Raw genomic sequence first — 14,785 nt, 5'->3', positions numbered from 1 at the left:
TTATTATAATACTAGGGCAGATAAACACCAAGTTCAAGAACAATGAAGGATTTATCCCTGAAAGGGGAACAAGTATAACAACTGCTCCATTCTGGCAAACCTGAGGTTAATAAAGATCACATACATCTAATCAAGCCTAGGTGGAAAGTTTCTGTTTTGATGTGTGCAATTCACCTGTCTTACTCCATGCACATCACCTGTCCTCAAAGCTTTTCAAAACATGACTGCCTCCTCTGTCTCCATCTCTAAATGGTATCTATTGAGATTCCCAGGGAGTGCCTGGTTTCTGAGTTAACTTTCTCATGACAGCCTTAAACATTGTGTCACCTTGGGCATGCCCCACTGGCTTCATTTATTTCTGCAGACACAGCACACGCGCTTACCTTTTCTTAGCACCATATTATGCTCTAATAATCTTCATTGATGAATTGCATTATATCCCCCACCCCTTTAACTAGCGCGATGTCCCAGCATCTCAGTGTGGGTTTTCCCCTCCCTCGCTTCTTTGCCTAAATTAACCAACACTGGCACAGTGTAAAAATAAAATATTTAAAATAAGCCAGTTCTACTTCTTGTTTACCTGAACCTTGCTCTGTCTTCCTCCATCAATGAAAGTTATATCACATCTTTAAACTTGGGGTACACCGCCTTCCTGAAAGAATTTGTAACTAAATAACCTTATCAATTTTTCTAAAACAATTGGGAGTCAGGAGAAAATAGCTGACACCAGATCTGAACAGACTGTGTTCTCACTCTGTGGGAGTCGTCATTTCCATTTATCCAAGGATTTTCACAGTGGCGCAGACAGGGATAAAGTCGTAGACTTATCAGGACTTATGATTAATTATCTTTCCATTCTTTTTTTTTCTTCTCATACAGCCAACTAGTAAAGTAACTAGTATTTGTCTCCAACAGAACTGAAACCGCATCTTGTGCCCCAATAAAGTTTCAAAATATCTTTGATGAATTACTTAAACCAGTCTGACTGGTGTGATTGTCAAGCCCCTCCCTGCACACGTAACCTAGGCTTATCCAGGTCTTCTTGTACAGCTGCAGAGGACTCGGGTTTCCAGACTAGTCCCTGCATTCCAGCAACACTTCGAAGTGCCAGCAACACCTGCCCCCGTCTCCTCCTCTCTTCCTGCTCAGATAGTAAGTATTTCTACTCTTTCTATGCTGGTGGAACTTTTCGGGTTTCAGCCTGGTACTGTAAAGCATTTCACCTGAGAAGGCATGTGTAAAGTGCAATTTGTCTATTCAAGACATTATACAGGCATTAATATATCTTTAAGAAGGTCCCATTTAGTAACATTTTTATGCACTTATATCTTTCCACTAAAGGATCTTCACAGCAGAGCTTTGATCCTATCACTACTCCATCTGCAGTATTTTATCCCTCTGCAACCCCCAGGTTAGTCTGTTAACCAACCATAAGGTGCAATTAGAACCTACCCTTCAGACTTCATGTAACTGTCTTACCAAATTAGTTCTGAAGCAGATTTCAAACCATTTTCAAACTACAATTAGAATTATCTTCATTCACTGGAGAATACATTTACATTGATTTGTAATTGATTTGCACTGTAGATCTGATTCAGGTTGCTCTCAAATAGGACCGTGAAGTTACTGAACCATAGAAGAACATGTCTTGAAGTCAGAACACTAAAAGATGTAGATTCTTACATGCAGACTATATGCAGCCATCGGGCACTCTCAGGAGGTGACACTGATTTATAGGAGACAGCTATAGAGTGCTCAGAGTCTGCATGTAGCCTGTGGACACTCTCAGGAGGCGACCCTGAGTTACAAGATTCAGCCACAGAGTTCCCAGAGCTGAGTATCATCACTTTCAGGAGATGATACTGACTAACAGGAGCCAGCTGTGGGGTGCTCAGAGTCAGTGTGTAGCCTGGAATCACTTTCAGGAGATGATGCTGACTTACCCCAAGTAAGCAGCCCTGATCTCTAACTATACCACTGACTGTGTTGTACTCCTATTATATTTTTCACTTAAGGAGGTAGGGTAAAGTCTGCATGAACTTTTAACACAGATACTTAACATCTGATTTTCAAAGAAAATGTATGCGCATAAGTTTATTTTGAGAATTCAGATGTAAGTGCTGTGGTACACACACAAACTCACCCATAGAAAGCTCTCCCTGCTCTATTGTTGACATAACTTGTAAAATTGAAAAGTATGTGCGCAAATTCCTTCTCCGCCTCAACTCTACCCCTCAGAATGCCTCTCGCCAATTCCTGAAGCCAAGTTACATGTGTACTTTTGCACACACTGAGTCCAGGTCAAATTTAAAACAGCCATTTATGCACATAAAACCAGGATTTAAGTGCATAAATGTCTTTGAAAATCAGGCCCATAAAGAATTCCTGGATAAAAAGTTCACAGGTTAGGTACTGGAGAAAACTAGGGTTGAAACAGATATCCCCACCCCTTCCCCCATCCCCACCTCTTGTGTCAGAAAGTTTATGACCCAGAAACATCTTAATACTATTTTGATCTCATTGCTTATTTTTTGCCTGTGAAATATAAAATAAATCCCCTTTTGTCCTCGAAGAAAAACCTGAGTGCCCCCTCCTTCTGCCAGCAGGGTTCACGATCTACCATCAGCCTTCTACATAATACCTCAGCATTGCATAAGAAGTGACCCAGACCCAGGGCTCTCATATAACAAAGATCAGTGCTGTTATAAATTCAAGGGTCCAAACCTGAGGAATAAATCTCATTTTACTCCAGCAGATAATCACATGGCATTGCTTACATTTCCCCGAAGTCTTTCCTGCAGCCACCAATTTCCATGTTTTACTAGAACCTCATGGCTCCAGTCTTCTCCAGCATCTGCCATGAAACTTCATGGAGTCTCCCCTGATAAAGAAGATTTTGGTTTCTCTGTTCTCACTCCTGGGATTTTTGTGCATAATAAAAAGGAGACTATGCAGGATCTGAACAATCGTTTGGCCAGCTATCTGGAAAAGGTTCACACTCTGGAAAAAGCCAGTGAACAGTTGGAGATCCAGATTAAAGAGAAGCTTTCCAAGGTATCCTATGTCGGTAAAGACTATAGTCCTTTGTTTGCTGAAATTAAAGCTCTTAGGAACAAGGTAAGAAAATAAATACTCTTCCAAAGCTAACTTTAATCTCTAAGGAAACGTCTGGTTCTCTAACCCTCATCTCAATGTGTTCTGGTCATAAGGGAGTGTTGCGTCAGAGGTGGACCCTTGGGTCGAGGTGGTGTTGTCGCAACCCGTAGGCAAAGACCTACTGGTCTCCACTATCGACAGGTGGAGTGGGCTGATAGGCAGAGGCCGCTGGAGCTTCACCTATACCAGCCCTCGTTCCCCAAGGGTTGAGCCTTTGGGTGCCGGGGCCGGCAGGACTTAGGTGGGCCTCAAGTAAGAGAAGGTGGTTCAGCCCAGAGACAGCAGGCAAGGAATGGAATAGTCCTACTCTGGACTGGGTAAGGTTTTGGAAAACCTGGCGCCAAAGGAACAAGGCAGACTGAGGGCGCTCGAGCAAAGGTAGGCCAAAGCCTAATAAGTCCACGTCCAGGGAGTAGGCAGAAGAGGTGTCCAATGGCAGGCTTGGGTCAGGGCCGGCGGCAATTCAGGGGCTGTGGCAAGTGATGCAGAGGTCTGATCGCGGAGACAACCAATATCGTACTCATTCAAAGCTGAGGTCTGGTCACGGAGAAGTCAATAGCGTAGTCGATCAAAGCTGAGGTCTGATCACAGAGAAGGAAATAGCATAGTTGGACAAAGCGAGGGTCAGGGTCTGAAGATAGGCAGTACGTGGTCAGGCGAAGTGGAGGTCTAGGTCTGGAGATAGGCAGTACTGGTCAGGCGAAGCGGAGGTCTGGGTTTGGAGATAGGCTGTAGCGTAGTCAGGCGAAGCGAAATCAAAGTCTGTGTAATCAATCCGAAGCATAGACAGGGTAGGAGCGAGGAAACAAGAACCAGGGACAATGAGGATCAGGAACGTAGAGTAGAGATGAATCTCAGTAGCAACAAGTACTCGAACAATGAGGAGACCTGTTGTAAAGGAAATGCTATGGAGCTGGGCCTGAGCTTAAATGGTATAAAGAAGTTGATGTTATCATCCGGGGCTGAGGCCAGGTTCCCGCCGCGGGCCCTTCATAAGGATCAGCGATGCGCGTGCGCCTAGGGAGGGATGCAGCACGAGTTGTGGCGTCTCTCCGCAGGCCACGCGGAGAGACCCGATGAGCAGTGGCATCAGGACCAGGAACGCCGGGAACTGTGGCATGGTCGGAGTCACCAGGGGAGGCCCGAGGATGGAACTGGCGGCCCGCTGCCGCTAGTGAGGAGGAACCAGAGGCTGGAGTCCTTGTGGAAAGGTGAGAGGGCTGTGCTGCGGGTCTGCCGCAGACGGCACACATAACAGGCAGAAGTCCAGGATGTCCTGGCTTAAAATTATATCCTTTCATGATGTGGAACCAGATGGGTAACCACCTGCTCATAAGAGTGAATCCATAATTGCCAATGGCTAAGACAATGTTTGAACCTTATTTCTACAGCAAATTTCCATCTCTTATTACCATTAACACCGATTTCAAGAAAGGCTTAGTTTCAAGGTCACAAACTTAATAATATGGAAATATTGCAGATCACAAATGGTTTTGTGAAAGGACTGGTAGTAGGATAAATCCAGTCTTCTTTCAATTTGTGTTGTATATAAAAATTGTAAAGTGGATGAGTGTGGCCCTTAGAGTCATACAATGATGGAATTTGAATCTGTAGAGTCTTGTGTTTTCATAGTGCAGCTTTCAGTCAGTAGTCTAATACTTTGAACACAAAAACAACAGGCTACAGATCTTCATACACTACACACATCTAAAACTGTAAAGAGCAAATATATATAGCATTTAACGTATCAAAGGCAATGCAAGGTAAGCATTATAATAAAAAGCCTATAATGCCGTTAAAATTATGATGGGACATTAGATGATGCTTTATAAATTGAAAGCTCTAAAAATGTGCTTGAATGAGAGGTGTTAATTACTGCCAGAGAGAAAGAGAATAGGTGTGGGTTTGACTATAACAACCATCTTTGTGCAATTATTAGATCTCTTAGGATCAAGAGACATTTAAGCTTTTGAATATATAACATAATGCAGCTATCACAATTTTACAGAAATGAATGGTATTGATAGTCTGTGGGATACAAAGGTGTACAAGAAATCATTCAGAAGGAAATGAGCCCATACCTTATGAGTAAAGGCATTCAAACATCCAATTTACCCAAGTCAGAGGTTAATGGAAAATATAAAAAAGAAATCAATGAGGAATTTCAGAAATTGATCTTTTTATTGAATTTTGTTCTTTGCTTTGACCTTGTTTTCATTCCTGGGATAATATACTAGTTCTTTTACTTTTCTGTTTGCCTTATTTAGATTGATGAGATGGTCAAAGACAATATCCAACTACACTTGCAAATTGACAACACCAAATTAGCTAAAAATGATTACAGACAGAGGTTAGTAACCATGGTACTGTATGAAAGATATAGTAGTAAGGGCATCATTTTACTCCAGTCAGTCCTTGGAAAAAAAGAGTAAATGTGTGGGAATCAAGGAAACTTTAAAGTAGTGAGAAGAAGACTTTTTTACTACTCATACTGGCAGAGTTGTATCAGTTGACAACCCAATGCCCTGGAAAATCATATAAGTTTAACTTCAGGCACACATTGACAAGGATGGGAGTTATTGTTCCTCAGTATGACTGAGGTGTAAAAAACATCATAAGAATATAATAAATCCAATGCAAGGTCAGACCAAAGGTCCTTTAAGTCCAGCATCTAGTCTCCAACAGTGGCCAATCAATATCTCCAGGAATTACCCAGCAGATCCCAAAGAGTAGATCCATTTCTTGTTGCCCATTTCTAGAGATAAGTGATGGCTTTCCCTAAGTCTATCTCGCTAATAATTTTTTATGGGCTTTTCTTTCAGGAACTTGACTAAACCCTTTTAAAACTCTGCTAGATGCTTTAACCATATCCCCCAGCAATAAATTCCACAGCTTAATTGTGCACTGAGTGAAAAAATGCTTCCTCTAGTTTGTCTTATATCTGCTACTGTTAGTTTCATGGAGTATCCCCTAGTTCTTGCAGTATCTGAAAGAGTAAATAACCATTCCCTATTTATCTGTTATTTATCTATAAATCTCTATCATATCCCCTCTCAGTCATCTCTTCTCAAAGCTGAAGAGCCCTAACCTGTATAGCCTTTCTTCATAAGGGAGCCATTCCATCATCTCCTTTATCAATTTTTGTTTCCCTGTGGTAACTTGAGCAGTAGCAGCTTGGAAATAGCCAGAGGAAAAAGGAGGCAGACTCTGGCTATTCCTTAAACGCAGTTTATTTACAGTGAAAACAAGCACAGTGCAAAACAAAACAGACAAATTAGGAAGCTCACCTTGAAGTTCAGGTATCTCACAAATACTTGGTATCATGCATAGCAGGTCTTAGCATATTCCTGATTCCTGCCTGCTCCCTGGGGCCTCTCTAACCTTTTCAGGCCCTGAGTTCTTAAATTCTAGGTTCAGGGTAGAGATAAACTGGGCCAACCCCAGTCTCTCAATCAGTTCATCCACTCATGTCATTGAATAGGTGTTGAGTTTTGAGACCTTGTTGACCTTTTTAAAGTGAACCTTATGCTTCCATCTGGCTTTGGCAACAATACTATGGGTGAGGACTAATCACTATTATCCTGAGCTGGAGCATCTCCTTCACTTCAATGACACAGCACCTGGCCTCGAGAATCTGATAGGTTCGTTACCGTACCACAACTCCAGGAGATGTGATGATGTCATGTTACACTAGGTGGGTTCAACCGGGCAAGTTCAAGAAGATGTTTTTGTTTTCTCTACCAGCTGCTTTAAATAAGCTGTCTGTGTAGTAGACAGAGATTCTCTGAAAGGAACATGAACTCGGTCCACTTCAGGTATGACCTTTGGACCAAACTCTCCATCTTACATCACTCCGCACTGTTGTGCAACCCACTTCTTCAGGAGGTTTATGTATTAGATTTGAGTTTTCTTTCATTTATCTAGCTGAGCTATTTTGTAATACACGGGCTCTGTTTTCTCCAAAACTTCAGAGTCCTTGCCAATGGGCTAACAGCTTGCTTTCTGAAGATGGAAGGAAGACAAGGACGCAGTCACCAGGCTGAAATACTTGTTGAACTGTGGGACATTGTAAGCTTGGGTTTGGGAAATCTGTGCCTTTGCCAGACATAGGCAGACTGCCTCCCCAGCCTTTATTAGGCAATCTTGCACTTAAAGCATGTAGTCAACGAGATTATGCCCAGGGTTAGCTTCATCCTCCCAAGTTTTACGAGCTATGTCCAGGATTCCTCTTAGTCTTCATCCATATAGTAACTCAAAAAAGGGAAAATCCCATAGAGCTCTGTGGTACTTTGTGAATTGCGAACAGCACGTAGGTTAGTAATGCATCCCAGTTTTTGCTATCTTCATCCACAAATATCCTCAATATTTGTTTGAGCATCTAACTGAAGCACTTGACCAGGCCATCAGGTCTGTGGGTGATATGCCGAAGTATGCAGAGTTTCTACTTTCAACAAGGTGCAGAGTTGTTTCATTACCTTGGAGATGAAAAGGGTGCCCTGATCGCACCACCGTGGTGCTATTGCTGCCGATTTTCGCAAACCAATAGCGCCACCAACTATGTGCCTCTCCAGGGATAGGAAAGTGGGGGGAAAAACCCCCCAAAAAAAGCCCTGCTGTCCTGTCCAGCCCTTACTCACTTCTTGACCCCTGACTATACAGGCAGGTATAGCCCCCTTGGCCTGTTGTGCAAAAGCTCAGTGAGGCCCTAGAAAAAAAGGGAAAAAAAGCTCTGCATGGGGGTTTTTTTCTACTGCAGCTGTGGGTTCTTGGCTGTGCTTCCCGCTTAGGCAAGATATCCCGTTTCTGTCACCATATGTAGTAACTCGAATAGTAGCAGCTTGGAAACAGCCACAGAAAAAAGTAGGCAAACTCTGGCTGTTCCTTAAGTGCAGTTTATTTACAATGAAAACAAACACAGTGCAAAACAAATCAGACAAATTAGGCAGCTCACCTTGAAGTTCAGGTAACTGACAAATACTCGGTGTCACGCATAAAAGGTCTTAGCATATTCCTGGTTCCTGCCTGGGGTCTCTAATCTTTCTAGGCCCTGAGTTCTTAAACTCTGAAGTGGGGCTCCTTCCTTCACCCAGGATTCCCTGTGTCTGAATTTTAAGGACTAGGTGATACATCTGTGCCCAGTCCTTTAAGCTAGTCTGAGGGAGTTTTCTATAGACTCCCTCATATGCCCTTGTCTGTACCTTTTCTAGTTCCACTATATTTTTTTGAGATGGCAACCAGAACTGAATGCAATACTCAAGGTGCACAGAGGCATTACAATATTCTTAATTTTGTTCTCTTTTCCTTTCCGAATAATTCCTAATATTTTATTTGCTTTCTTAACTGCCACTGCACAATGAAAAGAGGTCTTCAACATATTGTCCATAATGACTTCAAGATTCTTTTCCTAGGCGGTGGCTCCTAATATAGAACCCAACATTGAATATCTGTAGTTAGCATTATTTTTTTCTTATCTGCATTACTTTACACTTGTCCACATTAAATTTCGTCTGCCATTTAGATGTCCAGTTGTTGAATCTAGCAAAGCCCTTCTGTAGTTCTGCTTTGAATATTTTTGTCAGCTGCAAATTTGCTCATGTCTTTCATTACATGCTTTCCAGATCACTAATGAATAAGTTCAACAAAACTGATCCCAATATAGATCTCTATGGCACTCAGCTATTTACTTTTTTCCACTGAAAAAAATGACTATCTAGTCCTATTCTTTGTTTCCTATCTTTTAACCAGTTACATATACACATCAAGAGCTTACCTCCTATTCCATGTTGTTTTAGTTTCCTGAGGAGGGACTTTATCAAACACCTTCTGAAAATCCAAATACCCTGCGTGACAGGCTCACCTTTGTCCATGTGCTTATTCATAAAACTACACAGTATAAAGCACTGAATCTACTAGAGCATTGTTGCAAATGACTACAAGTATGCACTTAAATCTAGATGGGAATTTGCAGTTGCTGAGTCTGAATCCTACAAAAGAGATCTTCTGATTTTGAAGAAAGTCAAGGAGGAACATGAGGCCATGCTTGGTATTCTGGAAATCCAGCTGGAGAGTTTGAAGGAGGAGCTGCAGTCCCTGAAAGTGACTCACAAAGAGGTAACATCAGAAGTGTCTTCTCATCTTGACAGCTTTATTTACAAAATAATTCCCGATGGGCAGGTCATTTGCAGCAGCCAACCCCATTCTGGAGGGCATTATTGCTATTATAAGGTAACAATATTTTTGTGGAGTTTTAAAAGCCATTAAAAGAAAAAGAAAGAAAAGGAACCATTGGCATAAACATCATGAAATGTTAAGACAGCAGCACAAGGTATTTCTGGGAAATTAATACCCTGTGCTCCAGCCAATCAGATTGCTCAAAATCTATTGCAACTTTCTTCTTAGCTTATGTCTGCATTTAATTTTCCTTAAAATCAGCTGCAGATCTTTCATAAAATAAGCATTCTGCTTATGAGGAATGTGGAAAACCTGGTTTACAACTGCTTGCAATGTTTTTCCTTTCTTAGGTGCTGCTTTCTGTGAAATTTGGTGACTGTGTTAGCATTTCATTAGTAGCATGATTATTGCATTAACATTGATTCACAACCTACATAATGAACCATTAAGATTTCAGAGTAATGCTTGGGAACACTGGCCTAGAGGTTAAAACAAGGAGTTACGAACCAGGGAAACCAGCATTTAAATCCTGCTTTTCCCACTGATAGACCTTGTAACCTTATGAAGTCACTTAATCTCCCATTGCCTATGGTACCCACTTAGATTGTAAGCTCTTTCTGTCAGGGACTTATTGTAGCTGAATATTTACCACCACTGTACAGTGCTGTGTATGAGCACTAGTCCTATAGAAATGATAAGTATTGTAGGAACATGAATGCAAAATGCACTCTCACTATTAGTGTGTGCTCTTCCCTGGAAATACCTTGTCTCTGCAAACCCTCCCAGACTAGACTGAATCATAGGTATGCACTTGAAGTATGATTAACATTGTTCCATCCATCATTCATGTTTTTCCCAGGAGCTGGCTGCAATGAGAGCATCTTTCGGTGCTCCTCGAGTGGATGTTGAAGTTGATGCTGCTCGGGGCCCAGATCTGGCTCTTATCTTGGCCAAAGTCCGCTCACAGTATGAAGCTATTGTCCAGAAGAATAAAGAAGAGGCAGAAGATTGGTTAAAATCCAAGGTCAGACACAGATCTTTATAGACATATCCTTAATATAGTATCTGTGACCAGATCTGCTCAGAATGCCATCCTGGTATTTTTTTGTAGGTGGATACAGAAAATGTGCGTTTGCCATCTTCCAAATTGAAGACTTCCTTTGTGGTTGAGCCCATGATTTGGCAATGACACTGCACAGTAAAAAAAAACAAAAAAACAAGAATAAATAACAAGAATTATAGTAGAATAAGTTTCCTACCTATTAGGGCTGGTGGAATTCACAAGTATGAAGTGATGAGTTTGGGAGTCAAGGAGTCAAGGAGTAAAAGAGGCATTTTGCAGAGTCCATCAATGCTAAAAAGTGCCAGTAGAGCCTGAATCACCTAGGACGTCATCTTGAATATATTGTGCATAGATTAATATAAATGTGCACATACAGATCCATCCTGTTTTAAAAATCTCTTTCAGTGAGTTGATACTATGATTGCATGCAATTCATATGATGCCTGCAGTGGGTTCTGATATTTATTCAATCTAGGTAAGGAACAACCAAATAAAATTACAACACACTCAAATAAAAATAATATATTGTTAAAACAAATCAGAATAAAATATATTGTACATAGACAAAACATAAGAACATGCCATACTGGGTCAGACCAAGGGTCCATCAAGCCCAGCATCCTGTCTCCAACAGTGGCCAATCCAAGCCATAAGAACCTGGCAAGTACCCAAAAACTAAGTCTATTCCATGTTACCGTTGCTAGTAATAGCGGTGGTTATTATCTAAGTCAACTTAATTAATAGCAGGTAATTAATTTCTCCTCCAAGAACTTATCCAATCCTTTTTTAAACACAGCTATACTAACTGCACTAACCACATCATCTGGCAACAAATTCCAGAGTTTAATTGTGCGTTGAGTGAAAAAGAACTTTCTCCAATTAGTTTTAAATGTGCCACATGCTAACTTCATGGAGTTCCCCCTAGTCTTTCTATTATCCGAAAGAGTAAATAACCGATTCACATCTACCCGTTCTAGACCTCTCATGATTTTAAACACCTCTATCATATCCCCCCTCAGCCATCTCTTCTCCAGGCTGAAAAGTCCTAACCTCTTTAGTCTTTCCTCATAGGGGAGCTGTTCCATTCCCTTTATCATTTTGGTCGCCCTTCTCTGTACCTTCTCCATCATAATTATATCTTTTTTGAAATGCGGTGACCAGAATTGTACACAGTATTCAAGGTGTGGTCTCACCATGGAGCGATACAGAGGCATTATGACATTTTCCGTTTTATTCACCATTCCCTATATATTCCACCATTCCCCATATAACATAACAACCCCTCATCAATCCCTCATCAAGCAGTAATCCTCACTCAAACCCCCTCAAACAAACTTAATCAACTTCTGAAAACTCAGACCCTAAGCAGACTTAACTAATTCTGTTGAAAGCCTCATGAAACAGATACATCTTTACCACTTTTCTGAAAGACAGATGATCAGTAGAAGAGTGCACCTACAAAGGTAATTTGTGAAACAGCACAGGTACAAAACATTTACCTGGTAGCAACTCATCTTATGCTTTTTACAGAGAGTTTCTCAGGCTTATGATCATAATATGCGACTTGGATGATACCAGTGCAAACGATTCCCAAACATCTGGGTACACCATCTTAAATGCTAGACACAAAATTTTAAACTTGACTCTATATTCCACTGGTAAGAAATGTAATTTATCTAATATTGGTGCTATTCTTTACCGTGACCTACAGCCCACCACAAGGCATGCAGCTGAATTTTGTACAAGCTGCATAATGCGCACATATTTCATTGGGAGGTCACTAGAGCATTACAGTCATCAATTCTAGGTAAACTCAAAGCATGAGTAACCTTAATAAAATCCCCTTCATCTAACAGAGGGTGCAAATGACATATTTGGTGAAGATAAAAATAACAGGAATGGACAACAGAGGAAATTTGGGCCTTCATGGTCCACTCTATGTCCACTAAAAGTTCCAAACTCCATATCTGATATTTATATTGTAACACAATTCCATTAAGCATATTAAAAACCCAAGTTCAGAGTCCCCTGGCCTACCTACCCTGTAGCTCTGGTTTAGTACAGTTCAATTTTAATATATTACCTCCCAACCAAATAGTCGACATGTAACTGGACAGATTATCCAACGCCTCAGCTTGCCTCTCCCCTAATAACTCAAACAGCCGACTGCTATTGGTATAGAACATACTGTATAACTTAATACCAAACTTGTGAATCACTTTCTCCATAGGACAAACATTAAACAGTGCCGATGAGAGAACAGAGCCTTGAGGCGTGCCCCATTCTACATCCCAAGACTCAGAGCTGAATGATATGCATATCAGACAAGCAGTTGCTCAGTTTCAGTAGGTGCATAATTGAAGAAGCAATGTTAGAATTGACATTAGCAAAAGATATGCATGGCTCTTTCACTGGTATATGCCAACTTATTAAATACAAAGTTTCTTTTTTTTATCACTCTGTATTCTTGAATTGTGGCACTGGAATCAGCTGAAATTTCCTTAACTGTAAGGAACAGTCTTATCGTAAAATAAAAAAAAAGATAAGGTAGTAGATGTGCCTCATTAAGGATCAGGGCAAATACAACCATGGATTACAGATTTCACTTTCCTTCTATATGTACATGAATCTTATACTGCTTAATAATAATTTTATTATTATAGGGCCTATGCACTAAAGCTTAGCATGTATTCAAGATCCCAGCAGGCATGCTAAACTAGTTCACTATTTAGCTTGCATTCATTAAGGCCTAAAATTTAACATCTGTCCTGGACCAGATATTTTTAAGAGTGAACAGTTATTAGATGCTCAGTTACCACCAAACATTGTGGTTGAAAGATAGAGGAGATTACAAGAGATGACATTGTAAAAATGTACCCAAAGTTTGTTAAGCCATTACTCATCTTTCTGCTCTTCTCTTTGGAAAAGAAAAGGACACCAGCACAGACTGCAGACTGCCTACACAAAATCACATTTATTGACACAACAAATGTCTTTTCATGGAGAAAGTTAATACATGACAAGTGGTTTACAAATATTCAGGCCGATTCAGTGCGGTGTACTCAGGCCGAGCGCACCGTTAGCCCCTGTTTGGACGCGCGTTTTTGATGCGCTATTATTATCCCTTATACAGTAAGGGGTAATAGCACGTGGAAAACGCGTGTCCAACCCTGCCCCCCCCCCCCCCGAAACTAATAGCGCCCTCAACATACAAATGCATGTTGATGAACCTATTAGTTACTCCCGCTCGATACAGAAAGTAAAATGTGCAGCCAAGCCAAAAGCAGGAGTTAATTTCGGCCGGCACCAGGAAAGTGTACAGAAAAGCAGAAAAAACTGCTTTTCTGTACACCCTCTGACTTACTATCATAGCGATATTAAGTCGGAGGCCCCAAAAATAAAAAAAAGATTAAAAATTTAAAAAAAAAACAAATCTGCCCGTGGCCCGCGGATCGGAAAACGGATGCTCAATTTTGCCGGCGTCCGTTTTCTGAACCCGTGGCTGACAGCCGCCGCTTCTGTCAATAAGGAGGCGCTAGGGATGCGCTAGTGTCTCTAGCGCCTCCTTATTTGCGCGGGCCCTCATTTGCATAGTGAATCACGCGCCCAGGAGAATGGCCTGGGAGCACGTCGGGAGAGCAGGCGCTCGCCTTGGCCCTTCGGCTCTCCTGCACATTTTACTGAATCGGCTTGAATGTTAAACACTTTACAATGTATAAGGCACAATGCTTTTACTGTCTCTACTAAAGGGCCATGCTACAAGTTCCTATACATTGGCATGATTATGGTGGCCATTGCCAACCTTGATATGGTTTGTCCATACAAAGAACTTTGCGGTTGATCCAAAGCAGCAGTCTGGGTGATGAGATCTTCTTTGAAGTCAACAATTTTTTTATTTGCAGCTGATCTCATTTCAAATAGCTGTAAGGCCCTCCAGGACTGAGTCATCATGTTATTGTAGCTCCATCCTATTGGGAGGCCTCCCCTTTCCTACCCAGTCTTCTGTTGACCGGGGTATCCCGCACCTGTTGTTCAATTCCATAGGATGACCATCCATATATCTTCAGATTGCCTACACAAGGTACCACTAGGGCTAAGGCCCCAACACCATAGTGTGATTGTAGAAGATGACTGGTCACATACCGGTGCCCTCAGGAGTCAGAGCTGGAAAATTTCACTCCTGGCATCAATGGGAAATGCCAGGGATGGCCAAGATATCTGTTGATGCCAGTTCTTCTACTTCTTGCTGGATAACATATGTGGGTATGTGTTAATCATCCTGAGTGGGTGTGGCACAGCTTCCAGGGCCATTGCTTCCTTGTTCTAATTCCTCTATACTTTCCTCCTCCTGCTCTACGTCCTCTACCTCAACAGACATCTAAAGCCCATGCCTTT

At 41.5% G+C, this 14,785-nt stretch overlaps 1 protein-coding gene across 1 annotated transcript in view; it reads left to right on the top strand.

Annotated features, from left to right (window-relative positions):
• Positions 1-1,087: 1,087 nt before the first annotated feature.
• Positions 1,088-14,785, top strand: part of LOC115097985 (keratin, type I cytoskeletal 18-like) — a 30,625-nt gene continuing 16,927 nt past the window's right edge. Inside the window, exons 1-5 of the mRNA XM_029614214.1 lie at positions 1,088-1,152; positions 2,756-3,117; positions 5,424-5,506; positions 9,111-9,267; positions 10,187-10,351. Of these exons, the coding sequence (XP_029470074.1) occupies positions 2,764-3,117; positions 5,424-5,506; positions 9,111-9,267; positions 10,187-10,351 (759 nt within the window). The 5' untranslated portion in view covers positions 1,088-1,152; positions 2,756-2,763. The remainder of the gene's footprint in view (positions 1,153-2,755; positions 3,118-5,423; positions 5,507-9,110; positions 9,268-10,186; positions 10,352-14,785) is intronic.

Source organism: Rhinatrema bivittatum, chromosome 8 (genome assembly GCF_901001135.1).
Source record: "Rhinatrema bivittatum chromosome 8, aRhiBiv1.1, whole genome shotgun sequence".
NCBI lineage: Eukaryota > Metazoa > Chordata > Amphibia > Gymnophiona > Rhinatrematidae > Rhinatrema > Rhinatrema bivittatum.
This window is presented reverse-complemented; position numbering and strand designations above follow the sequence as displayed.